The sequence below is a fragment of the Amblyomma americanum genome, chromosome 5, assembly GCF_052857255.1.
Source record: "Amblyomma americanum isolate KBUSLIRL-KWMA chromosome 5, ASM5285725v1, whole genome shotgun sequence".
In the NCBI taxonomy this organism is placed as follows: domain Eukaryota; kingdom Metazoa; phylum Arthropoda; class Arachnida; order Ixodida; family Ixodidae; genus Amblyomma; species Amblyomma americanum.
Window position 1 is genome coordinate 175,378,104 of NC_135501.1, and position 27,411 is coordinate 175,405,514.

At 47.3% G+C, this 27,411-nt stretch overlaps 1 protein-coding gene across 1 annotated transcript; it reads left to right on the forward strand.

The window, feature by feature from the left end:
• Window positions 1–1,251: 1,251 nt before the first annotated feature.
• Window positions 1,252–13,554, forward strand: LOC144133067 (uncharacterized). Its single transcript, XM_077665897.1, has 5 exons — window positions 1,252–1,491; window positions 9,227–9,430; window positions 10,261–10,392; window positions 11,153–11,402; window positions 11,847–13,554. Exons 2-5 carry the CDS (start codon window positions 9,233–9,235, stop codon window positions 12,581–12,583), a joined length of 1,317 nt encoding a protein of 438 aa, XP_077522023.1. The 5' UTR covers window positions 1,252–1,491; window positions 9,227–9,232; the 3' UTR covers window positions 12,584–13,554.
• The last annotated feature ends 13,857 nt before the right edge of the window (window positions 13,555–27,411 follow it).

Sequence of the window (27,411 nt, forward strand, 5' to 3'; positions counted from 1 at the left end):
GGTAAAAAAAAAAAGTCCGAGTGAAATGCATCAAGAAGGGGCAAAGTCCTCAACAGGCACACACACACACACACGCCCAGAAAAAAAAATATATACATGCAGTGGGTCTTGGGAGCGTCACCTCTTTATCATGAGGACTTATCGCAGGAAGGAAAGGAGGAAAGGTGCCCCCCCTCCCCCACCCCCCCCCCCCCCCCCCCCCCCCACCCTCCCGCCTGTTTCAGCGTCAGACTGAAAGCAAGGAAATGAAATTACAGCAACACGCAAGCGTCGAAAGGAGGATTCTTGGCGGGAAACCTCAAGAAGACACCGTATTTCGTCGAACATAGGCCCCGTTGTTTTTTTTTTTTCGCGAATAGTATTGCGCATCTTTGTTCGAAAACGTCGTTTGGTTCCAATCTTAATACGGTCTTCCAGAAAAGGTGCACCTGCACTCATACTCCTCTATAGATAGGCCACTTCAAAAAATTGCATTCGAATTTACCCGGCCGATATCCGAGTAAACGCGCTAGCTTCGCGACTATAACACTAAAGAGAAAAAAAATACTGGTCGCACATATTTACGTGTGCAGCACGCTATTTCCGCGATCATAAGGCAAGCAGACCTCAGAGTTGAACTCACATACACCCCACGTAGAATTCACATAGACCTCAATGAGACCTCACCTAGACGTCGCTTAGAATTCACATAGACCTCCCATAGACCCCATATAGAATTCACGTAGACCTCACTTAGACCTCACAGGCAAGTAGACCTCAAGGCGGAAAGCTGGGCTAGTTGGTGTTTCATCATGAATTAAAAGACTAGCGCATATAACAAAGACACAGACAAAGAAGTAGACAGGACGAGCGCTAATTAGCGCTCGTCCTGTCTACTTCTTTGTCCTGTGTCTTTGTTATATGCGCTAGTCTTTTAATTCATGAAGTAGACCTCACACGCAGACCTCCAATGGTCGTATTCGAGTAAACACGCAGCTTCACGACAGTGTGGCTCATGGAAGGTGAAAGTGAGCGTACGAGAGTATACCCATGTCACGCAAAAGAGGCAACGACGAAAAAAAAAAGGAGGGGGGGGGGGGGAGATGGGATCGTTCGTAAGACGCTTTATTTCTGAGGCGAGACCGTAAAGGTGGCGCGAACTTTGGACGTTTGACGAGGACATCCGCGGCCTATTTGGCGGGCTGTGACGCGCGCCGGCCCGGCGCAATCCACCTTTGTGTGTGTGCGCCGCGCGTTACTCGGCTGCGGACGCCAGCCCCGCCCTCCCGGCGCAGGATGTTGGCCGGACAACGACGTCACCCAGAGTTGTCAGGAGGGAAGCACCTCCGTGGAGTGTCGGCACATTCGCGTCCTTTCCAGACGCACGCGACAGCAGCGACCCTTGTCTCCGCGCCCCGGTTTTGTCGGCGTATATCAGCAGTGTTTACGCGTCGATTAGGTAGCTGCCGTTGAGAGGTTGGACTCGCACAACGAGTGGTGCTGTCTTGTGAGGTGAGCGTCTTTATTTTTGCCAAGCGGAGAATATTTGCCTTCGACTCCTGACCGTCAGCCCTTTCTCCGCTTAAGCTTTACCGAAGTGTACTTATGAAAATGCTCATTCGTGAATCCACCTGATCGTGCTCAGCTGCACTGGAAACCTGCCCAGTGTGGGGACGTACACCTTAATATGAGCCTGGGCGAGAGAACGTTCATGCGAACTAGAAGCCAGAAAGGCATCAGTACGTAGCTATTTTAATTCATTAAGCTCATGCGATCTACGGTCGTACATAGGACCAGCAGAAGTGTGTCCGTCCTATTAACCAGGATTCAAGCAGCCAACACTGTGCAAGACTAGACACGAGCAATGCCAAGAAGTCATAACGCCTGTGCGCCTTTTTCGGGTGGATTAAGCTTCGTTCTGGATTCTAAATTCTATTCGATTTCTCTTGTAAGCAACCACAAATTTAGACTTTTCTTCTGGCTGACACTTCAAGAGTGGCGCTTGTCCAAGCCATACAGAGGCTGGGGGACCTTTCTGAAAAGTTGCTAGGTCTGTTAGTCGCATAAAAATGAGTAGTACACACCCGCAGTCTCCGGGGCGTGACCGCCAATAGCAGCTGTCTCTGCAAAGCAGCATAAACGGTGTCAGTTAGTGTTACAAAGCTTTCCGAGTTCCTGCCTTATTGAGTGAATGCCATATACATTCCCTGCAAACTTTCCGAATCGTGCAAGTAAAGCTCATTCGCATTTTTGTCTACCTGCGAGCTCTAAAGCCAATTCGAGCATTTTCCCGACTCTCACAAAAGAGGAAATTCTGCGCCTACTGCCTTCCTAGAGCACTTTTTGGTTGAACCACACCGCAGGTTATATAAGGCGATCGACAATCGCTTTCCCCTGCATCGTCATTAGAGGATCCTAAATCACTTTCGGCCTTTTCACGGGGAGCATGGGCACCGCCTGTAATGACTCTAATGCTCACACAAAGCGGCCAGGGGCGGCGGGTTTAGCTCACTCTCTCCCTCAGCGAAATGGTCTCGCAGTAGCTTTGCGGCAAGACCATGGAACGGGCGTCTACCTTGCGCACACAGAGGACCAGATAAATATATATAAATCTACGTAAGCGAAGCATTCAAGCAAAGCGCTCGAAAACTGCCAGATGTAAGCTGCCGAGGAGCATTACGGTGATCGATGATTACTGACGAGTCAGTGACCCCCTTTATAGGAGCCATTGCTTGGAACCTGGCATTTTATGTATTCGCCAGCACGTACAGTGCTTCACGTGCCTTGCGGTACGAACTCAAACCACGTTGGTGGTCTCGAAAGTGCAGCACTTTGAATATCTTGAACTTTCTGTATGCCTCTCGAGGCAGTTCTTGCATTGCTAGCTGTTCTGGTTCTTTTAAGATGGTTAACCTGCGTACGTGTTGTTGCCCGCTAATGTGGTTTTTTTTGTATAAAGCTGTGATGTTTATATATACTTTGTCAAGCGAAAAGGTGGCTGCGATGTTGTCAAGCTGCAGTTAATGTATTTTTCCTGCAGCTTCTCCATCTGTAATTTTTATTTCAAGGCAGAAGTACGTGCAAGGCTACTTTGGAGACAGGTCGCAATGGCCTTCGCGAAAAATAAAAAGTTGTAGGTTTGTATTCTCGCGGCCGGAAAGAACGACAGTACCTTTGAATGACGTCACATGCAGAAATTCTGCTGACATTATGGCCAGTTCTTGCTAGCTGTTGTACAGAGGTGCTTACAATTAGTCCTCCCATTGCATTCACAATAAAATTACTTGCGTAGTTTGAAAAGTGCAGCATTTGCACTAAATAACTCAACCTTGTGAAGATAGTATGCAGGAGCAAATTTCGCCCAACTGTATTTGCAACAGTCTATGTGGTCGTGTACGCACATAGGCAGTTATACGGACTATTGTATAGAAACCGTGCAACGTAAGCCTACATGACGCTTTGCGTACAGCACTAATTAATTGTGAGAGAACTGTGAAGTCTAATTTATACCACGCTCCAAATAGTTTTCACTCTCTACAGCCACGGAGGAAGACTATATAGGAGTGTAAACTCCGCTGTCTGCAGCGACCAGAAAAGGTCACAAGCCCGCGGCGCCACTATCATGCTGGCGGCTCCTGGCGGCCTGGAAAGAAACTACTGAAATACAACGTCACGGCGTGCCCGCTGAAGCAAACGCCAGTGTCGTCTGCTTGTCGTCTGCTTTGAGCGAGCGCCGAAGCCGCCTGCCCGGGCGCTACATTTTTTTTTTTTCGCTGCTGCTTCTACGAGGCGCCGCATGGCGCCGCCACTGCATGCGACCCCCGACAGCGCATACAATTGCGTCTTTATCTGGCCGCCTGCGCTTGCTCGCGCTGACGGGAGTTTCACCTCCTATATAGTCTCTCTCCGTGTCTACAGCGAACGGAGCAAAATATGCTTCGCCGCAATTTGTCTAGTTAACCGTTCGTAGAAATAGTTATGCAGTCCTTATCGCTGACTTCGTCAATGAGGAGAAACTTATGTGTGTCTATATGCGGCCTCAATTTTCGGTTATCTTAATGTGCACCAAACTCCGCGGCGAGTGTATGCGCTCAGGGTCACCTAAGCTCGACGGCTATGCAGCATTCATTACGTATTCGGAGACGATTTGCTATCCGACGCGATGCATTCAATTAAGAAGTGGTACAGTTTGAATCTGCGAACAATTAATATATAGCTCGTGAAGTGTTAGCCGTGAATCTCAAAGAGCACCTTCATTTTCCGCTTCGCAAGGCAGAAACAAAGGCTGAGGCCCTCCACAGGGAACTACGCCAATCGATAGATATCACGGAACGTATAGATAGACGCATATTCACGCCACAGCATATAAGTCTCGGCTGTCTGTGCGTATCTAACGAAAGCGATGGAGTGGCTATAAAAGCGACCCCGATAAGTCGATACAAACACGCTTGGTCACACGAGTATAGTAGACGCGGGGACAAGGCAGGCTGGAACGGGACCGAGACCTCTTTCTCACGACGGGCTGAAAACACGGACGAGATAATGCAGATCGCGCGCATCCGTCTCTCACAATCTTTCCGAAACAAGAAAAAAAAAGAACAATCGACAACACCAGATGGCATGACAAGGCGGAGCAAACTAACAAAAGCCAGCGGAAAAAGCAGCCGCTATAGAGCGCCGGACCACGCATCCTACACACGTGAAACAGTGGGGACGACTCCGGCAGGGGTCCGCGAATGCGTATGCGTAGTTGCGGCTGCTTTGCGGCTGTGAATTTCTGTTTCTACCCCTTCCGTCTATCTTTTCTTTTTCTATGCTGCGGTTGTTGTTGTTGTTGTTACTAGTTATTTCCTCCTTATGCCTTTAGTCCTGCTTTGTTTTCTTTTTTTTTTACTTGATGTGTTCTACATGACAATGGACCGCGATGAGGCGCCGTCCGGGAGCCGGCAGTTGTTCCGCGGTTTCATTTGTGTTGGGTTATGACAAGAGGCGAGCCGGTGTTAGATAACACTCTTCAAGCAAAAAATAAATACTAAAGGCGGGCGTGTGTATACACGGCGCATAAAAGCAGTTTAAATACGGAAGGCAAGAGCAGCGCACACCGAAATAGAAACATCCACAGCGGTACGGAGAGCAGATTGTTACTGAGAGAGAGAGAAAAGTTGCGTAAAAAAAATGGAAAGAGAAGATTCGCCCCGTGAAAAGGAAAACTTATGAAGCCATGCGGGTACGGGGTGAAAGTTGGCAAAAAAAAAAGGGGGGGGGGTGGAGTCTTTCCGTTACTTCCTAGCGTTGTCTGGCCGTGCCGTGCGCTGAACCAGTAATTCACTCGGCTTCTAAATTTAATCCGCCTTTTTTCACAAGATGTGGCGCCCTCTGGGGAGCGGCGAAAATTATTATGCTACTGGTTGAAAACAAACAGACGTGGAAGACGCTGGCGCGATCTGGACCACGAGGAGCGAAGTGCGCCTGCGAAGTGGCAAGTGACAGGTGCCGCCATCTGTCGCATGCGCCTGTCACTAACGTGAACTGGGCATGCGCAGTAGGAGCCGAAGGTTTCATTTTCAACCAGCTGGAGGAAAAGAGGCGCGCATGCGCAGAGAGGTCTTGTGAAAAAGGTGAATTTATCTGCTGCGTCGCCAGAAGAACTGTAATCCTGATGTCACGACAGCAGTTGAAACCAAATGAGCCGTGTTGCGTCAGCGGAGGTGCGAAACTCGTGCTTGCGCAATATCCGAGGTATTCATGTGACTTCACGGGCGCCATTTTGTAGCACAGTGCGCAGCTTCAGCTGTGCAAACCGGAACAGGTGGCAATAGTTTAGCTTGCAGCATTTTACTGTGCCACATGCTCCATAAAATGGCCGCCACTGGTACATCGGTGCATACTCTCTCTATATAGGTGCTTTGCTCGTGACGTCACAGACGCTATAATGGTGGGCCACGCACAGCTTCTACAGTGCGCACCGAAGTATGTGATGATAAGCGTGTTGGATAAGCTTACAACAGACTTTCATTGCGTTCCTGGACCACCAACATGGCGGTCGCTATGGCATCGGTGCGTGTGTAGTGAATACTTTCAGTTATTAGCAAACAATGGAGAATGAAGTGGTTAGACATGAGCTCTAGGTTTGGTTCTAGCTATTCATTCCTACAACCAGATGGTTTGAACCCAAGGATCAGAAAATTTTATGGGTTTATGGGGGGTTTAACGTCCCAAAGCGACTCAGGCTATGAGAGACGCCGTAGTGAAGGGCTCCGGGAATTTCGACCACCTGGGGTTCTTTAACGTGCACTGACATCGCACAGTACACGGGCCTCTAGAACTTCGCCTCCATCGAAATTCGACCGCCGCGGCCGGGATCGAACCCGCGTCTTTCGGGCCAGGGATGAGAAAGTAAGAACACAGAAGGCTGAGTCGTTCCCTTACTTGGCCGTGCGTGAAAGAGGTCTGCGAGCCAGAATGAGTAACCCGAACTAACTGAATATAATGCCAAAAGAAACGCGTCTAATGCACCTGAGGCATCTGACGCGCCAAGCCCTTAACCCGAGCCCTAACAGGGAATGACACGCAGTTAAATCTGCCCTGCGACGAGCATGTAAATCAGATGCGCATGGATGTTTCTAGTGCCATTAATGGTTTATGTTGCATACACCCCGTGTCCCCTAGAGAAACGAAATAACCCCATAATTCTCGCGCCAAGATATATGTCACTTCTCGCAGTTTAATGTTGATACGACATTATGTAATTCCACCAAGCAGGTATAAGCTCCAGGACCCCGCTCCACTTAACGTGTCGCCTCCTGTCCTGAAGCTTATTTACGTAAACACCCCAGCTCGTAAACAAGGACCGGTTCTCACTCTCACCCGACCTCTCAACATTAAAGCAGTTTCACTTTTCGTGACGCGACTGCATTCCGTCATTGCGTGGGAGCTGGCATCAAGCGTCAAATCTGGGTTCAACGAACACCAAACCACGCTGTTTGACGCTGCCAGCGGAACGAACACGGACACCCTGCGGCCAACGTGTACAACCGAACATGCGCCCTGCGCGCTATCTAACGTCGTCGCCGCATACTAATCGCTGCCGGGGGCACGAGTTGCAGCACAGAGCTAGCAAGCGTCGTCGGTAGATATGCCATCCGAAGGAAGATTCTGATGAGTTCCCACCGCCCGGAACGAGAAAGGCGCGCACCGAATATCATTAATCTAATCAGGTTGTCGTTCGCTTCGTGGCCACGGTCGAAGAAACGCGGGTTCCCGAAAAGAAATCTAGAAAGAGACCTAGGAAGGGGAGTGTCAGTGCGAGTGCGATGCCACCCAGCAAGTCATCTGACTAAATGCAGAGGCGGAAGCTCTTTGACGTTCCCAGAACCATTCGAACGCATTCGGCAGACACTCATCGCAAATACACGAGCTTCTCGCGTACACACACCATACATAACGACTCAGACTCCACTAGGCTTTCGCATCGCTCTTACATATCTACACGCTCCAATCTTCCAGAGCTCATCTATTTCCTAGGCGGTACGTCTGAAAGCGCGCAAAAAAAAAAAAATGATGCGGGCGAAAGCGATTGGGGAGGAGGGGGAGGGGGGGGGGTCGGATTCTCCCGAGGGGTGCCCGACCATGATTGACCAAAGATAAACATCACCCCGCGGCTTCGCCGCAGCCATGTGTACCTAACGAGCGCCACTATACGCGAGTCGTCAGTGCGAATTAGAGGCAGGCCTCACTAACTACAGCCTCAGTGATCGGCGGTTAAGCAGTCGTAGTTACGGCCGTTCAAGCTCAAGTGCAACGCGCCTCGTGCTTGCCCCAGGTCTATTCGACACGCGGAAGGACGTTGTACGAGAAAGACCCCGCGGGGGCTGTGTACGCACGCACGAACGCACACGCCAAATACAGCGGCTGCGCAGACTGCGCTCGTCACGCCCACAGAGGACTACTGCGCGTTGCTCGTACGTAATGCACGCACGAAACGGAGCGCTCCTAATTCGTGTAGCTGCGGAGCATAATTGCATCCGATCTCCTCACGACGGGCGGCCTCTATTAGCAGGCGAAACTCACGCGAGCGTTCGTTTATTGCTTGTGCGAGAACGTGCGAAGGTTGCAGCAAAAACAAAAAGGGAAGAAAGTGGGGGCAGTCACGTGACAGAACGCGGAAGAAGAAGAAGAAAGCGAGAGAGGTAGAGCGATTTGGAGGCAGGCGGAGATTATAAACATAGCTTGGGACACCGAAAACGAATGTGTCCCCGCCAGAGGAACAGCATAGCGTGGACATTCGGATTGGAAGCGGCCGACGGGCAACGCGCTGTAATGGTGACGAATGGAGCTGCATCATCGCGTAAGGCCTAAAGGAGTGAGCTAGGGGCGATCAAATTACTCGCTCGGAGCGGTCTAAAGAAAAAAAAAACAGAATTTGTGAGCATGTAAGGGCTTCGTGAGATGATCATGATGGTGATGCGAATGCTATCCACGATGAACCGGTTTCCGGGGCGACCCTTTTACATTGTCAACCCACTCCTCTCATTTCCACACCCTCTCCCTCATATGTCGTTATGCCCACTTGCGGTCGATGGTCGGTTGTGCAGCACATAATTGGGAGCGCTCATCTCTACTCGTCCAAGTTCAATGGCTTCCAACGCACAGCATTTCACGTAGATGCCTGCCGATGGTCGTGAAAGAGAGGGTCCCATTTTCTTCCTTTCCAGCCAAAGTGGCGGAAATTCGGCCCCGAGGCCGGTTGGCAGTCCAGGACCGAGATGTGTGCTTAAGTTTGCTTTTCCTGTTAAAGCGACTAACGCTATAGCGTATCTAGCAGCATTACGGGTCTAGGCCGCTGGCAGAGCGTTCTAGGCGCACAGATGATAGGTCTGCCAACGACCGCCTTATTTCACTTCAACTAATTAGCGCATTTGAGTTGGACTTGGTCCTCCACAAGTGACGTCTCCAGTCTCCGGCTGCTGACTGAGTTGTCGGCTTTGGTTGCCGCTGTCGCGGCATCCCGGAGTCTTTTGTTCTGATGATAATGTTGCACGCACCAAGGAAAAAAGTTGTCTCTGAACAATAAATGGATAGTGCTAATTCCAATGAAATTCAAACGTTATAGTATATTTAAGTGATACCGCTCACCTTTGCTGTGACATATACCGGACGGAATCAAAATGCCAGAACAGCCGGTATACTATAGGGCGAGCACTTCAGCGGACTTGTCTCAAATCTTTCTCCCGCCTTGCATTCGCAGAGTATAATGGCACAGTCATCGTCTTGGAGATGGAGCCTGCCGGGGCTAGCCTTGGCGCTCCTGGCCTGTCTCGCCTGGAACGCCAGTCCAGCGGAGGGCCACGGGAGGCTCATGGAGCCGCCTTCCAGGTCTTCCATGTGGAGGTTCGGCTTCAAAACGCCACCCAACTACAACGACAACGAACTCTTCTGCGGAGGCTACTCGGTGAGAACACGTTGACACGTTTCCACTACCAATTAGGGAATGGAGAGCTTGCAAAGGATGTCTAATGAGTACCGTATACAGCTGGAATGGACGAGCAATGGCAAAATCCTTATGCCGACAGGAGAAGGTCAGGATGAGAAGAGGTCAAAGAAGGCAGACAGCCAGGCCAGGGAAGTGGCAGTGTTGGGGCCAGTGTATGCATGACGCTGATTACATACTGTAGCGGATGTGATTAGTCGGTGAATCCTAATAAGCGATGACCAGCATCAGCTGAACCAGGTGCAAGTTCTCCTCCTGTATCCCATGTTCTTGTGCCCTGTTCCTGTCGCGCTGGGTGCCCCTTGTTACTAATAACGTAGTTCTGAAGCGCATTTAGAAGGAAGTTAGAGTTCATGATGTTCTTATTATCGTGATGATGATGACCGACTCAGTTTATAACAGAACGAAATTTATGCAGCCATTTCAATGTGTATTTATGTATATCCTGTTCGTGTCTCTCAAGCACCCACGGAACTCCAACAAATCATGAGTACTGGCTTGACAACAATAAAACGATACAGCATAGATATAATGTGATTGCGATGTGTAGAAGTTGATCGGAAACTTATTGTGGAAACTGACAACAAACAGGGAACAGCGGTAAGAACTCATCTACGTCGGTTTCTAAGCGCAAGGTGTTTCTCTGCGGTCCCACATTAACAGTCTACAGCGTACCTTGAATGCATGCACACAACAGCATCGGGGTTCTCTTGTGAACATAATCGCTTTTTTCGTCCAACACGGGTAGAAATCACTTGTTACAATTCTTTTTTTTTTTTGCCTTTTCCCAGGTCCACTGGCAGCAAAACGGCGGCAAATGCGGTGTCTGCGGCGACCCGTGGCATCAACCGCAGCCACGTAACAACGAGGCCGGTGGAAAATACGCCAAGGGTATCATCGTTCGACGCTACAAGAGGGGAGAGGTACGTAGCTGCTTGATCGGAACTACAAAGACCGCTACGTTTTCAACAGGGCTATAGACTTTTCCAAAACTTCTATGGTCTGGTTCCGCTGCCGCTTCCACCGAGCTAGCGCCAGACGCACACAAAAGTCCAGCGAGCATTGAGGCGACGCCTAAGATTTTTTATTGCAATGCTCTATGAAGCATTATGTGTGACATATGTGGCATTGTAACTGAGCACACGCACACACACACAAAAACACAATGATGTCACTCCTCAGAAAAAGTTAACAGAGTAATTAAGCTAAATACGCGATTGTAAAAAAAAAAACTGTCGTGCATTCCGCCGTACCCCCGACAACAGAGGTATAGTGATAGTTTTTTGGTCCCCCACAAGGGGGCACCGCCTCCCGAGCCTGTTTTGTTTACGACCCTTCCATAATGTATCAACGAAATCGGAGCTGTTTCAGCTATGAGCCTGCAGCTTTATGCGCTGTTCACTGTTATTGATAGTAAAGACCCGCATAAAAGACCATAATGCGATACAGAGTGAACAAGGGACGGGAAACCACAGGGTGCTTGCCAACGTTTTGACAAGAGTACACGTCTTGTCAAAGACTTGTCGAAACCTTGGTAAGAAACCTGAGACTTTCCCCTTCCTTGTTGTCTTTGTTAGTGTCAAGAAACAATCTGCCCACCCTCTATCTACCATGAACTCCACAATAAGAGACAGTTGGAGATTCAATAACTTTTTCTTTGCCATCCATTTCGTCGCTTCGCAGGTGATGAAGGCTTCAGTGCAGCTGACTGCCAACCACCGGGGCTACTTTGAGTTCCGGCTGTGCCCCGTGAACAACCCCAAGGTGGCGGCCACCGACGAATGCATGGCCCAGCACCCTCTGGCCATGGCTGACGACCCGACCGGAAGCACGCGCTACATGATCGATGGCCGCCGCGACTTCAACCTGCGACTCAAGCTGCCCGACGACATGACCTGCAGCCAGTGCGTCTTCCAGTGGACATACACCGCAGGTACAAAGGCCCTTCGTCTAATAAGCACAGTGCAGAGATACGACGTTTTATTACACTAATACGCGTATTGCAGTCGGCGTGCCGTTTTCTATGGAAGTAAATTATTTATACATAAGAGTATGCATGTTCAAAGTTTACATCTGAAGCTTACCCTAATGAAAAAAATGTCTGTGCAGATAGACGAGTCGCAGATAGGTTTCCTGATGAATGGTTTGTTGCCAGCAATTGCAAATTATTTCTCCGAGAGTGCAATGCGTAAATAACGTATTGCCATATTGCTTGCTCCATTGACTGCATGTAAGCTTGTCAAGAAAGATTGTCACCATGCTCCTAAAAAAGATTCCTCTTGCAGCGCTTATATAGCTTTACAAAGCTGGTGATGAGGACATTGCAGCATGCCCAGGAAAAGAGAAAACTACTAACTGCTTCGCTTGTGTCCAATAGGCAACAACTGGGGTCGCTGCGCCAACGGATCCAGCGCCGTAGGCTGTGGTCCTCAGGAGACGTTCCGAGGCTGCGCCGACATCGCCATCAAGGACGACCTCGTGGACGGAGAGGGCGGAGAAGGTGGATTCGACGTCGGCGCCGGTGAGGTTCCTGCCGTGCCCCGTCCACCAGTCACGAAGAGGCCCGCAACACCACAGGTGCCTTGGTGGGTCAAGGGTGGCCCCAAGGTACCCGTCACTCCAAAGAAGCAGCCGCCGCACGGCGGCTACCCCTGGAAGACTGCCCCCACCCGCCGCCCGTACCACGAGGTCGAAGGAACCACCAAGCCATTTCCAGGACCCATCGATCCCAGGCCAGTGTACCCCGGCAAGCCAGAGTACGAAGGCGGATCTGAGGATGGAGGTCACGGTCACCACGGTGGACATGATGGTGCCGCGACACAGGGCTACCCAGAGGAAGTACCTGAGACGACGACGGCCGAGTACCCGCGGACCATGCACCCTAAGAGGTATTCGCCGAAGCACAAGTGGACCGCCGCGCCACCAAAGGAGACCAAGGCCAAGCCGACCTTCGTCAAGGGAGGTGGTCCAGCCCACAAGCCCACTGGCGCCAAGGAGGTCTTCGGGGGGTGCAAGGGCGTCGGCTTGTGGAAGCGGGTGCCAGGACTGGACAAGTGGTGTTGGGACAACTGCCACAGGGGATACTGCCCACCCAGCCACTGCACCTGCCACTGACGCTCTGTGGGACAGCAGTTATAGTTCAGAGTTTCCTTTTATTTCTGTTTATTTCTTGTTAACGATGTCTTTCCCACCGCTCGACCATTCCCCGCTGCTTATAGCACTTCGCCAGCCACGCTTTCTCATCGACACTGTCACCATCGAACGCTGAGATGCAAGTCGTCTTCATGCACACACACGGTGACTTAAGCGGCCACCGTTTTTCTATTTATGTACACCACATCGTGCGAGAAGTTAGGCTGTCTACTTGTGAGATGATGCAAGTTTAGACTTGCGAGTGAATGTGTAGGCTTATTTATTGTCCAAGTGGTGAGACTGTACTTTATGTTAGGAAGGGATTAGAGCACTTGCCGATGACTTACTGGCATCGTAGGTGTCCTAAAGGGCATTCTTATTTAAATTTCCTGAGCTCGGTCTAGGGGTGCTATCGGGCATGCTTCGGCACTGGTGTCCGCTTGGAATGTATGTATGCTGAAAACGCAGGACTGCGTGTTACCAGCGCATGAGGCAAAATAACATGGGCATAAACGTATAGAATCGCTGCTTTAACCTGTCGTGCGAAATCAGAAAACGAATTATTAAAACGTGCGCAATTGTGATGCGGCCAGATTTCTGGTTTGGCATTTGTGATGTGATAATGCATAGTATCAAAACTGAAATGCAGTGGAGCTCGATTGAGCAAAAAAGGGAGACTGAACTAGCATTGTCGCAGGTTCGACAAGTTTTCGCTGTGTGTATTTATTGTCAAGTATGAAAAATCTATAAGAAAGGGATCAAAAACACAAAAAGAGGAATCAGAAAGACTGCACACTCACTGCGCGAGACGGCTTTGGATTGCAGTGCCAAGTTGTGTACGCTGTGCGTGAGCGTTGTGTGATGTTTGTACATACGGCTCTTATTTAATAGGGAGTTTTCGAGCAACGTAACTGCGCAGTAACGTTAAGATATTCATGCGATAATAATTTAGAAACGAGAGGTGACTAATGCATACCTCTATGACATAGTACACTTAGTAATCGTGTACGTAACTACGTTATTACGCAATAACAGTTAGCCAAAACTCCCTAATTTCAGCGTATGCATACCTCTCATCCAGGCACATCCCGGTGCTGTTTTTGTTCCTTTCAAGTGATGAATATTTAATTTTCGCGTTTTCACAAGCTTGCCTACGAAACACTTCGCACCTGTCCACCCTTCACAACCGTCTTTGTATACGTCTTTTTGCTCCCGTTAATCAAATGTGCCGTGTGTGTGGGAATTTCACGTGTGTCTATCTTATATAAATTATACACGCAATCGCGTCCTCCCCTTGTTATTGTTGTTGATTTTTGTCTCGGTTCGCACTGAACCGATGTGTGATGCGACGGTGAAATAAAAGTGCGCCAGCACATGTCACACACGAATCGTTCACTCGTGTCGAATTCTTGGCTTCACAGAATGCCAGTGTGTTAGTCAATCTAAGTGCACGTTAAGTTCGGGTATAGATTATTCCGGAGCTCTCCACTGCGGCGCCTCTTTCTCTCTTCCCTTCTTCTACTATCTTCTCTCACGGCCTGGTTGTGGATTACAAGAGCGAGTTGGTGTCCACCGAAAGTGGGACAATTACTAAACCTTTCCTGTTTTCATAACCATAAGCTCAGGACAGGAACGAATGAAGGACACTTACAAGAAATAGCCACCCAACATAAACCAGTGGCATCAGATGAAGGAGGATGAAGGAGATTATAAAAAGTTACACAATCATAAGTAATCCTCTAATACAGCATATAGATTTCGGCGACGTGCGTTTTTAAGCACGCAAGACACAACACTTTTAACATCGGCGGATTATGAGCACCTTAAATATTATTGGAGCAGGAAAATTTGTTGCCCTCGGCAGCTTGAAGTATCACTGACGAGGCTGCGCTGCCGCATCCCCCCTCGAAATTTCTATTTACACAGGTCGGGTTTGGCGTTCTCTCCCCTTTGTGCATTTTGCCGTGAGCCTGAATCTATAGAACATTTTTGGCTGTATTGTCGCCGATTCAACTCACTGAGAAAAAGGTTGTTGGAGGAGCCCTTGCAGCATCTTGGCCTTAGTTTGAGCAGCCCGCTCTTGCTATCATTTGGCGCCACCACATTTGGGTTCAGCCACAGATCTGCTTGTACCGCTGTTCTAAATTTCCTGATAGAATCTCACCGACTGCCTTGCTAAGTGTTCCAAAATTTTCTTTTCTATCAATTATTACATTTTGACTTAATGATTATTATTTAATCCCTCTCTTTATTATTATTCTTACAATTATGAAATCAAACCTCTCATTCCTTTTCTGTTAACGAGGAAGAATTCACCGGTGTTGCGCTCCCACGCGCTTTTCCTTTTTATTAACTGCGTTCAGGTGAACAGCTACCCGATTCTTGGCCGATCCACCAGTGTGGGTATGTGCCATCTTTTGATAGGCTAACAACAACAACAACAACAACAACAACAACAACAACAACAACAACAACAACAACAACAACAACAACAACAACAACAACAACAACAACAACAACAACAACAACAACAACAACAACAACAACAACAACAACAACAACAACAACAACAACAACAACAACAACAACAACAACAACAACAATCACAACAACAACAACAACAACAATCAGAAGTCTGCTAATTGCTTGTGCTTGTGTCGGGCGACCGATCCCATTTCATTTCATCGGTATTAATTTCTACTATACATTGCGCCACAACATTCCAGCCCAGATAAATAATTGCTTTTTGCGGCATTAAAAAAGGCGTCGACACGAAAAAGTAATTCGATTAACCTGAATTATTTCTTGCTTTAACAGGAGGTAGTGATTACATCGACGACAGCGCACTTTACATCTCTGAATGGTCGCGAGCACCAAATAAACTTCTATGGTGATGATTCTGCGATGTTGCACCTCTTGTGGAAACGGTGGTGCTGGCATAGTCCGCAGGCATATGCTTGCCTGCTGGCCGGCTAGAGTTGCTACTCAGATGGCTGGGAGCTCTAAGGTGCATGTGGGCCATGAAGGGGGTGCGTACCCAACAATTCTGGACAAAAGCATTTTTGAACGGGAAAGAGTTTATGAACGCAATTTTTGCACATATTGCAAGACTTCACTATATAAAAAATCAATACATCCGCAGATCTTCAGTCGACAGGCTTGTATTTTTTTCCTATTAACGTATTTGCTATTAAAAAAACAGCCCACCTTTTTTCATTTATTTAAGCATCTTACTCATCTCTCACTTCATAGTTTTATGCCCTGAGGCAATAAACATCGGTCAAAAAAAAATTCCCCATTGGTTCTTTAAGCCAGTCTTAGCTGCTTGTAGCAAACGATGGAAAAAATTTAAACGATTTTGCTACACATCGGAAGAATGGACCATTACCTTCAAAAATTCGATAACGTGGCTGCGTTTTTATGGAGGAAAAAACGCTAAGGCGCCCGTGTGCTGTGCGATGTCAGTGCACGTTAAAGATCCCCAGGTGGTCGAAATTATTCCGGAGCCCTCCACTACGGCACCTCCTTCTTCCTTTTCTCTTTCACTCCCTCTCTTATCCTTTCCCTTACGGCGCGGTTCAGGTGTCCAACGATATATGAGACAGATACTGCGCCATTTCCTTTCACAAAAAACCAATTATTATTATTATTACCTTACAATTTTCCAATATTCTGAGTTTTTGTCCAAGAATGTTGGACACGTGGAATTTAGGAGAGGGCGCTATATGCGCGGAGAAGGAGAAGGGGTGTGCACTTCTCGCATTCACTTCGCCCGCAAAGGAGGGAAGAAGGTTGGAAGCGTTTATACACCTGCGTAAAGTAACACCTGCTGTTGGGCAATTTTGTTAGCCATACTTCGAGAAACGTGCAACCACACTGCACCACCTAGCACCCCCCCCCCCCCCCCCTTCCCAAAGAGTCTCAAGTCGCTGCGTCTCTCTCCTTGTCATCATCATCAGCCTGACTGCGCCCACTGCAGGCGTAATTTCCCATGTCTCTCCAGTTAACCCTGTCCTTTGGTGGCCATCATATTCCCGCAAGCAACTTAATCTCATCCGCCCACCTAACCTTCTGCCGCCCCTTGCTACGCTTGCCTTCTCTTGGAATCCACTCCGTTACCCTTAAGGACCATCGGTTATCTTGCCTTCGCATTACATGCCCTGCCCAATACCATTTCTTCCTCTTGATTTCAATTAGTAAGGTATTAACCCGTGTTTGATCTCTGATCCACTCTGCTCTCTCGCTGTCTCTTAACGTTACACCTATCATGTTCCTTTCCATGCATCGCTGTGCTGTCCTTAACTTAAGCTGAACCCTTTTCGTTAGCCTCAACGTTTGTGCCCCGTAGGTGAATACAGGCTAGGTACAGCTGTTGTACACTTTCCTTTTGCTATTCATGATCAGACAGTACCTGCCATATGCGATCCACCCCATTCTTATTCTTCTGGTTCCCTGTCCTTGTACTTGTCAATAGTGTTTCCCTCATCACCGTCATCATTGTCACCATCACCCTTATTTGAAAGTGCGGAAAAAAAGCAGCCAATTTTCCAGTGAGTAAAAACCAAAAAGCCTAAACGCTACTTATACGCTCTAAATCTGATGGTGTATTAGTTGAGCAGTACGACCGCTTCGAGATATTACAAGCTCGGCTGACAAGGGCATTAAATGTTTAAAACGTTTTTTTCCAAACCATCCCGTGGGCATCTCCAAAATGTCATGTCATGGAACAATACTTGATCTTGGCAAGATATATTTTAGAGGTCCAAAAGACGTACTCGTTTTCAGTGGGTGACTGACTTCGTTTAAATAGAGCCGCAAAGGAGGGGAAGTGATAGGGGCACGTAGCGTAGTTACTATTTAACTTCGAATTCAGATGTCTTTAACGAAAAACGTGGAGTAAGCGTGTTTACTATATTCCGGATTCCTATATTGCCTGCACACAGGGTCCATATCATCGTTCACTACTTGATTTCATTAGATCAGCCCACCTTTTTTGCATTTATTTAAGCATCTTTCCTCATCTCTCATTTCTTAACATTTATGCCATGGGGCAATAAACATTGCTTGAAAAAAAAAAGCGTGTTTCCGGCTCCGCAAGTCAGCGGCTCAGAAAGAATAACGTGGGTCCACGGTTGAGTAGTGCTGAGAGTGCTCGCCACCTTCCATCGGCAAGAGAAACCAGCGGATCAGTCAGTTGCACTAAAGCGCTTCAGAGGACGCAGGCATCGGCTTCAGCGATGCCATCTCTTTGCTACAGAGAGAGACAGGACAAGCCCTGTTGTAAATAAAAACAAGAGATGTCGACAACGTAGGCATTTGTGCTGCCATCTCTTGCGTTGCGATCAAGTCACTACTCTCTTAGCTTTATTTTTACGCGACAGGCGGCGCGCCAGCAAGACTTTTGCAACAGGATTCAACGGCGGAATTTACGACAGCTGGCATTGCCTCCAAACAACACCCCTTGGGCACACGGCATTCATTTTGAAATGAAGCCCATTGAGTGAGCCGCTATGATTTAGTGATTTTTTTTTTTCATTCCAGGAAGGGGTTCTCAACTTTGTGAAAAAGAAGGATATGTAAACTGCGGCTGAATGATCACACTACATGAATTCAGAGGGGGTCATGACGAAAGCTGGATTACTATCAGTAATACACAGCGAGAGAAGAAAAAAGCACCCTCTGGATGATTACCATTGTGCAACGCCAGATTCAGCGATAGCTGTTTGAGGTATTTTCATGGCGCGATATATTAAGGTACTGTCAGCGATGGCGTAGAGGTAGAACATCCGCCTCGCGTGCAGGAGGACCGGGGTTCAAATCCTGGTGCCGCGCAATTCTCCACCGGGTTAAAAAAAAAAAAACCGCGTGTCGATGGAATTGCATAACCAGGCCTGGAGTGCGGCCTTATCTCGGTGACCAGAACCGACAACGCACTCTCTCACCAGAGCAGGATTTGGCCACCCTGGTGTAGTACTTGGCCACAACCTTCTATGATCAAACCAATTGACCCTCGGCCCTCAGTCCCCAGCGGCTGCAGAGCAACTGACCACGGCGGCGGTCAGACCTGTGACGCAGCGGAGGGTGCTAAGAATCTCTGGCTCCGGACAGGCCGCCATTGGAATCTGAACCTGGCAACGTTTAACGCTAGAACTTTAGCTAGTGAGGCTAGCCTAGCAGTGCTGTTCGAGGAACTAGCGGGAATTAAATGGGATGTGATAGGGCTTAGCGAAGCTAGGAGGACAGGTGAGGCGTATACAGTACTAAAGGACGGACACATACTGTGCTATCGCGGGTTAGAGGATAGACGAGAACTAGGTGTGGGTTTCCTCATTAATAAGGATATAGCTGGCAACGTAGAGGAGCTCTACAGTATTAACGAGAGGGTAGCAGCTATAGTAAATAGGCTGAATAGGAGGTACAAGCTGAAAGTGGTGCAGGCCTACGCACCCACATCCAGCCATGATGACCAGGCCGTTGAAAGCTTCTATGAGGACGTAGAATCAGCAATGAATAGAGTAAAATCGCAGTACACTGTACTGATGGGTGACTTCAATGCGAAGGTGGGCAAGAAGCAGGCTGACGACCACGCGGTAGGTGACTATGGGATAGGCTCTAGAAATAGCAGGGGAGAGTTATTAGTCGAATTCGCGGATAGAAATAATTTACGGATCATGAATACCTTCTTCCGCAAACGAGAAAACAGGAAGTGGACCTGGAAGAGCCCCAATGGTGAGATTAAAAATGAAATCGACTTCATACTATGCACTAAACCTGGCATCATTAAGGATGTGGCCGTCCTCGGAAGGGTGCGTTGCAGCGACCATAGAATGGTAAGGTCTAGAATTAGCTTAGACTTGAAGAAGGAACGGAAGAAGCTAGCGAAGAAGAAGACCATTAACGAGTTAGCCGTAAGAGGGAAAGCACAGGAGTTTAGGATAGCGCTGCAAAACAGATACTCGGCTTTAACTGAGGAAGATGATCTTGATGTTCATTCAATGCACGATAACCTGACATCAATAATTACGGAGTGCGCAGTAGAAGTAGGCGGTAGGACAGTTCGAAAAGATACCGGGAAGCTATCTCAGGTGACGAAAGATCTGATTAAGAAGCGCCAAAACATGAAGGCATCTAACACTACCGATAGAATAGAACTAACGGAGCTATCAAAGTTAATAAATAAGCGCAAGGTAGCCGACATAAGGAAGTTTAATATGGAGAGAATCGAGCATGCTATAAAGAACGGAGGTAGCCTAAAAACAGTGAAGAGGAAACTAGGCATAGGTAAAAACCAGATGTATGCATTAAGAGACAAGCAGGGCAACGTCATTAGCAATATGGATAAGATAGTTAACGTAGCCGAAGAGTTCTACACAGACCTGTACAGTAGCCAATGTAATCAGAGCGCTAATGAGAAAGACAGCAGTGCACAGCAATACGTCATCCCGCCAGTTACGAAAGATGAAGTAAAGAAAGCCTTAGAAGCAATGAAAAGGGGAAAAGCAGCTGGGGAGGATCAGGTAACAGCAGATCTGTTGAAGGATGGAGGGGACATCGTGCTAGAGAAACTAGCCACCCTGTATACGCAATGCCTTATGACCTCGACTGTACCAGAAGCTTGGAAGAATGCAAACATTATCTTAATTCATAAGAAGGGAGACGCCAAGGACTTGAAAAATTACAGGCCGATCAGCTTACTATCCGTTGCCTACAAAGTATTTACTAAGGTGATCGCTAATAGAGTCAGGGCAACGTTAGACTTTAATCAACCAAATGATCAGGCGGGCTTTCGTAAAGGATATTCTACAATAGATCATATTCACACTATCAATCAGGTGATAGAGAAATGCGCAGAATATAACCAACCTCTATATATAGCTTTCATTGATTACGAGAAAGCATTCGACTCAGTGGAAACCTCAGCAGTCATAGAGGCATTGCGTAATCAGGGGGTAGAAGAGCCTTATGTCAAAATACTGGAAGATATATACAGCAACTGCACAGCTACTATAGTCCTCCATAAAGTCAGCAATAAAATTCCAATAAGGAAGGGCGTCAGGCAAGGAGACACGATCTCGCCAATGCTGTTCACCGCATGTTTGCAGGAGGCATTTCGAGGCTTGAATTGGGAAGAGTTGGGAATAAGAATAAATGGAGAATACCTAAATAATCTGAGATTTGCTGATGACATTGCCTTGCTGAGTCATTCAGGAGGTGAACTGCAAATCATGATCAACGAGTTAGACAGGCAGAGCAGATCGATGGGTCTAAAAATTAACATGCAGAAAACCAAGGTAATGTTCAACAGCCTAGCAAGGGAACAACAGTTCACAATTGGCAGCGAGAGCCTAGAAATGGTGCCGGAATACGTCTACTTAGGGCAGGTAGTGACAGCTGATCCGGATCATGAGAGGGAGATAACTAGAAGGATAAGAATGGGGTGGAGCGCATATGGCAAATTCTCGCAGATCATGAGTGGCAGTTTACCAATTTCCCTCAAGAGGAAAGTGTACAACAGCATAATCTTACCGGTACTCACCTACGGGGCAGAAACGTGGAGGCTAACGAAAAGAGTTCAGCTTAAGTTAAGGACAACGCAGCGAGCCATGGAAAGAAAAATGATAGGTGTAACGTTAAGAGATCGGAAGCGGGCAGAGTGGGTGAGGGAACAAACACGGGTTAATGACATCCTAGTCGAAATCAAGAGAAAGAAATGTGCTTGGGCAGGGCATGTAATGCGAAGGCAAGATAACCGCTGGTCTTTAAGGGTAACGGAGTGGGTTCCAAGAGAAAGTAAGCGTAGCAGGGGGCGGCAGAAGGTTAGATGGGCGGATGAGGTTAAGAAGTTTGCAGGCAAAGGGTGGATGCAGCTGGCAAAGGATAGGGTTAATTGGAGAGACATGGGAGAGGCCTTTGCCCTGCAGTGGGTGTAGTAGGGCTGATGATGATGATGATGATGATGATGATGATGATGATGATGATGATGATGATGATGATATTAAGGTAAATAATCTGAGAGCGACATGCATATTGTGCAGTTACAGACCACTCTTTTTATTTAGCAGACATACCCTCTTTTCAAACAGCACTTCTTTCCCAGTCCTTGATAGTCATGTAGCAAGCTTTGCGATCTGAGACCCGCCGTAGTGGCTCTGTGGTTAGAGCGATCGGCTACTGAGCCGAAAATAATAATAAATTAATTTATGTCAGTGGTTCCTTCATTTTTTCAAACTATATGCAAATTTTTTGAAGAACTTAACTATTTGATTGTTGGTAGTGATTACTCGCACTGCAAATCAAGCAATTAGAAGATGCCATAATTTCAAGAAATAAAGCACAAAGTCAGCAGTCGGTTTAATGTTAGTTTCTATGGCAGTCTGACGGGGGTGCGACAGAATTTGTGAACTGAATCATGCGCAGAATACCTTTGAGCAAAAATTTTTGAAGCATTGTCAGTACCTGGTATTATACCACAAACGTAGAATTTTGTGGGAATGTAGAATTGCGTACAATTTTTCAAGAGATAATGGTGGGAATAAAAAACCCCTTCGCACACTCCACACATTTCTTTTGTTCCTGCTTAATGAATGATGGCTTCTTTACAGAAGGATCAGCCATCTTACAAATTTTCGCCATATTATCAGGTGCTTTTTGATAACCCTACGCAAACATCTCCCCTCCGGAGAAATTTTTTCCTATTACGCGAAATATGCTCTGGATTTACGACATGCCCTGCTGCTTTCTTATACTTATCGGGCAGGCTCGAGTGCCGAGAATGTTTCTGCCATTTAACCATAAGATTTCGCTTAATGTGATGAAAATTGGCAAACGATCAGATTTTCGCGTAGTGCTCTTAAAAAAGGACCTGGTAAACATTAAAAACACTGTAAGATGAATAACCCTGCTCTGTAAAGAAGTAAACTTGCAGCACTGAGACGCTAGAAGAAACCCGGGGAATGTGCGTAAGGGATTGTTTTATTCCCTGCTATTATCTCGTGGAAAATTTTATATGCGCAAAACCTTAAGATGCTCAAATGAAAGGCGACGGGAAGGCAACAAAAACCCTGAAACCATTAAAGACGACTTTGCCGAACGCTGTAAAGAGTGCAATCTTGCTGATTGTCATGCGATTTTCCAGGATTGTACAGTCATGAGGAGGAATAAAAAGGTATTGACGCATAAGATTGTGGAAGCTCGCCAAATAAAAAAAAAATCTGAAAGATGATAGTGTGAGAATGCATCTACATTGCTCTCAAATAAAGGGTTAACTTTTTTATTACCTGAAGAAGAGATACACGATTAGGTAGGTAATGAGTTGCTTTGTGATGGGCTGGTGGAATTCTGCCGTTCTGATGCTTTATCAGTGTAAAAATCCTGTACAGGCAATGGATAAAGGCAGTGAAAAGTTAACGCATGTATTTGCCTTGAACAAAGCAAAAAGCAAAAATTCAACAAAGAAAACATGATGGGAGAAATACTAATAGACTTATCCCCTCCACACGAGGGCTTAGAAGTGACTATGACAGTTGCATGCACTTGAGGGCTATTTGATCAGACCATTTGCTAAAGACCTCCTTCGAAACGCGCCTATTATTAATTTATTTTACATACTACACCCTCTCATGAGGCTACGGTTGGAGGAGGCACAAAAATTCACAAATTCTAACAATATGCAGCGTAGATTACGCTATTGAAGCACAATTAAATTCAAGCAAACTAAGAACACGTCAGTGAGAAACGGCAGAATCGAAGAATCTTTATAAGGCTGAGCACAATCTAGGCTACAAACGCATTTGAATCCTTCTATAGCGAGCGTCAAAAAAAAAAAGACTATTTGACAACCCAGTGCGAAGACAAAAGAAAAAGTGAATTGCTTGGTTCGTGACAGATCTAGAAAACGGTAAATAATTACCAAATGGCTCAAATCACGGAGAGTTAATGAACGTGCACAAAATGCCTAAACACTCAATTCGACCACGTGAGGAAAGTGGAATGAGTCCCAAATCAGACAGATGAGAGGACGGCGAAAAATCTGTCATATTGGTGAAATATATTAAACGGGAAGCGTTTTTTTTTACCGATTCCAATTTGTTTACATGCATAAGCATATGGGGATTTGTAACGACGCCGTCGTATTCTAGTGTTGGGCGCATCGCGGTTTTGTCTATAAGCTTGGACAGGGTTAATTGGAGAGACATAGTAGAGGCATTTGTTCTGCCGGGGCTTAGTCAGGCGGATGATAATGAATATTACGAACTTCTTATCTAGTGTATAGCGACATGCAAAGTGCCGTACATGTATCCGAGTCTTTTGGAAAGCCTTGTTAGAAATCAGATCGATGCGTTCAGAACATGATACAGCCTGCCCGAATATAAGACCGAGGATCCGTATTCCAGGATTCTTTTCAGACAGTTGTCTTTTTAGGCAGTTGTAAAGATAGGCAAGGTGCTTTCATAAAAGGAACGCTTAGATTTGATAACCTCGGAATTGAATTATTTGGACGTCGCACAGTATTTCTGCCACGCCTGTAAGCTGTTAGTAATTTTCATAGAACGCAATTGTCTTTTCTTCTTGTTTTAATGACGCCTCATGTTAAACAGAAAAACACTCTCGCGCTCTGCATGACACATCGTTGTCTTCATCAACTTCGATCTGCGGCGCGAACAGATCAGATCGGCTCAACGTCGATAAGAGCTTAACCTGAGTCTAATATCGTCGCCAGACATGCCGATGACTCAGCAAAACAAAACCATGAGCCAACCAGTCTAAACGCATGCTTTCACACGTTTACTCGGTTTAACCAGGTTAAAACTATACCACTTTTTTCAGCCTTCACAAATCACCAAAAGCCGTTTACCCACCTCCAGCCCACACCACAACCCACCTTTATAAACTTCTTCTTTATCCAAACATATCGTGAATGGAACAGTCTTCCCAGAAGTGCCTTGTGAAGAGGCCAGACGTCAACGATGAAGACGACGGCCCACCGCTAATCTCATTGATATTTCAATAAATGTTTTTCTCTCTCCCTCCCAAAAGTGCCATCCTTCATATGAGCCCGGATCATTTTATGAAAGCCATCGAATCATTGTTTTTTTTTTTTCAGCGCCAGGCTGTTTGCCCACCCCTTATGCAAAGTCTTCGCCCGATGGCTCTTGAAGCATCTGAAGTGAATAAGTAAGAAATTAAAGTCTGGGAAAGTAATTGGATGCACGTCTGGTGAATGAGAGGAAAAGAGTTTTTTTAAAGTAAAATAATGCTCATCTGCCATGTTTGCCATGCAGCGCACCACTTATAGAAGTTTCAGAAAGAGTTGCTAAGAAAGTCATGATAGATAGGTTATCGAACTGTATTATACCGCACAAAATCGTGAGAATGCAGGAGTATGCTTGTTAATACATTAAGCGGCAGGTCATTGATGTGTAACAAGAAGAGAAGTGTACCCAGAACGGAGTCCTGTGGAACGCCTAGTAAAACGTCAGTGCCAGATGGCTTAGTTTAATATACGTAATGTGAGTGTTGGAAAATAAAAGCAGCTATCCAGTTAACAAGAGTGAGTTTTTCTAATACCGAACCTCGTGGAGGTTTAAAAACGGTGTCGCCGCCTATCGGCCACCTCTAATTGCAGGGGGTACACTGAAAATGGGGATAAAAGATGCCCTCTACGCGTGTGCTGGGTAGTATACCAATCCTCCGCCCCTGCTTCCGAACGCATGCAACCATTAGACACTTTTAGCATACCGTGTACCGTGTTACCGTTACCGGTACCGGAGTACCGGAGTACCGGGAGCCTGCGCTTAGCCAATGCGCATGCATAAATTATCTTGACGGTGCCAGATGGAGCCAGGCACCCGGCAGCTGCGCGTGCGCCTGCAGCATCGAGACCAATCAGCGCGCGCTCACCGACGGTGGGCGGGTTCCCGGTACCCCGGTAACGGTAACGGTATCACAGTACACGATATGCTAAAGCTGTCTTTGGACCGACACTTATCGGTTTTATTACGGTAGAGAGTACAGCGAATTTAAGATTATATTAAATTAAATTGGTTTTTGGGGGAAGGAAATGGCGCAGTATCTGTATCACATATCGGCGGACACCTGAACCGCGCCGTAAGGGAAGCGAAAAAGGAGGGACTGAGAGAAAAGGAAAGAAAGAGGTGCCGCAGTGGAGGGCTCCGGAATATTTTCCACCCTCCGCGGTGGCTCAGCGGTTAGGGCGCTCGGCTACTGGTCCGGAGTTCCCGGGTTCGAACCCGACTGCGGCGGCCACGTTTCGATGGAGGCGAAACGCAAAAAGGCGCCCGTGTGCTGTGCGATGTCAGTGCACGTTAAAGAACCCCAGGTGGTCGAAATTAAGACGCTGAAACTATTTTTAGCGTTGGCACTCTGTGAAAATGGGAGGAATCACCCCAAGGACAGGTACTCATACAACGTGCAGAAATCGGAGGTGAAGTCTCCGCGCGCCGCCAGTCGTTATCCAGGCGAGTGTCACGAAGTGGAGCTCTAGGAAAGCTTTACGTGGGACAAAGCTCAAGCGCGTCAACACATGAAACGAGAAGTGATAGGCAGCGCAAGAAACTTTGGTGATGCTTAAAAACACCTTCAGAATGGAATGCGATAGCATCAGGTTGGAGATTCGTCGCAGATTCTATTGTACCTCGTGTGTTGAGTTTGCGCCAGTTCCTTTGTATTTTTCAGCCTATCATTTCGCCACATTCGGAATGCCAGCTGCCCACCGGATAGTGAGCAAACTGCCCACCGAGGCATCTGGCAGTTAAATTAATGATGGGTCACTCGGGGAGAGCAACCTGGGCCGCACAAGGCCCATCGCTGGGAGCACCTGCCATCACAGGTCAGAGGCACATCGCTTAGCCGCTACACTACTGCGCCAGGAGTGGTGTGAGGACTCCGAGAGATCTATGAATGTGAAGTAAAGAATTACCTTCTGCAAACATGGGAATTGACCCATTACGCTATCACGCCGTGCTCATAAGGTGGAGCTTAAGTGTCGCCTCAAATTTTTCTGTAGTGAACGTCGCCAACACACCTATCACTGCAAGGACAAAAACAAAGGAAATCTCAACATCTACCTCCGACTGTTGGCAAAACGCTGAGGTAAGCGTCAGCCCACAGTAGTCTACTGGTGAGTCTGGGCGCTTAAATCGCAGCCTGAAATAAAGCCTACCCTTTCGATCTCTCCACTGATAAGCAGCTCTTCTCATTGTACGAAATGATCGAGGGCAGAAAATACATTCATGCTGAACGACTTCTCGTTAAGTTGCTTAAGGTACGGATCGCGGGAGGCCAATCGGAAATCCCGCGGAACATGCAGTTTTTCGTTATGCGGCCTCGAACAGCTTTCACAGTGGCGCAAGGCCTATTTCTACACTGCATGAAACCAAGGAGGTGCTCGGCGATAAAGACAATTCGCCACAGTACACAAAGCGCAAAGATGCATCCGTTGAAACCGACGAGTTAACCGGAACAAAGGCATATAAAATCCCTTTAAGCGGTGTAACTGGATTCACTGAAAGCAGTTCCACGTTCCGTACAGTAGATCCTTTTACAATTCCAACGGAGTCCTTGCTCCCTACCACTCCACTCAGAGCGTATACCCCGTTGAGCCCCGGACGACGAGCCTCTTGCCGACGCAGCCAGCCGCAGCGCTTCAACAAAGATCACGGCATCGCAGACCAGTTTCAGGTGCCCGACCTGCTTCTCAACTTTTCTCTCACTTAAAACCGTGCAGCGCAGTTCAAGCTACGGATTTGCACCGCAGAACCATCACTTATGAACGCAGCCTTTACAGAGAC

Bases quoted from the DNA above. Each gene is read 5' to 3' on its own strand.
- LOC144133067 (XM_077665897.1), top strand. From the start codon at position 9,233: ATGGCACAGTCATCGTCTTGGAGATGGAGCCTGCCGGGGCTAGCCTTG. The intron at 10,393-11,152 runs GTACGTAGCTGC...GTCGCTTCGCAG, and splicing joins GACGCTACAAGAGGGGAGAG to GTGATGAAGGCTTCAGTGCA. The intron at 11,403-11,846 runs GTACAAAGGCCC...TGTGTCCAATAG, and splicing joins CCAGTGGACATACACCGCAG to GCAACAACTGGGGTCGCTGC.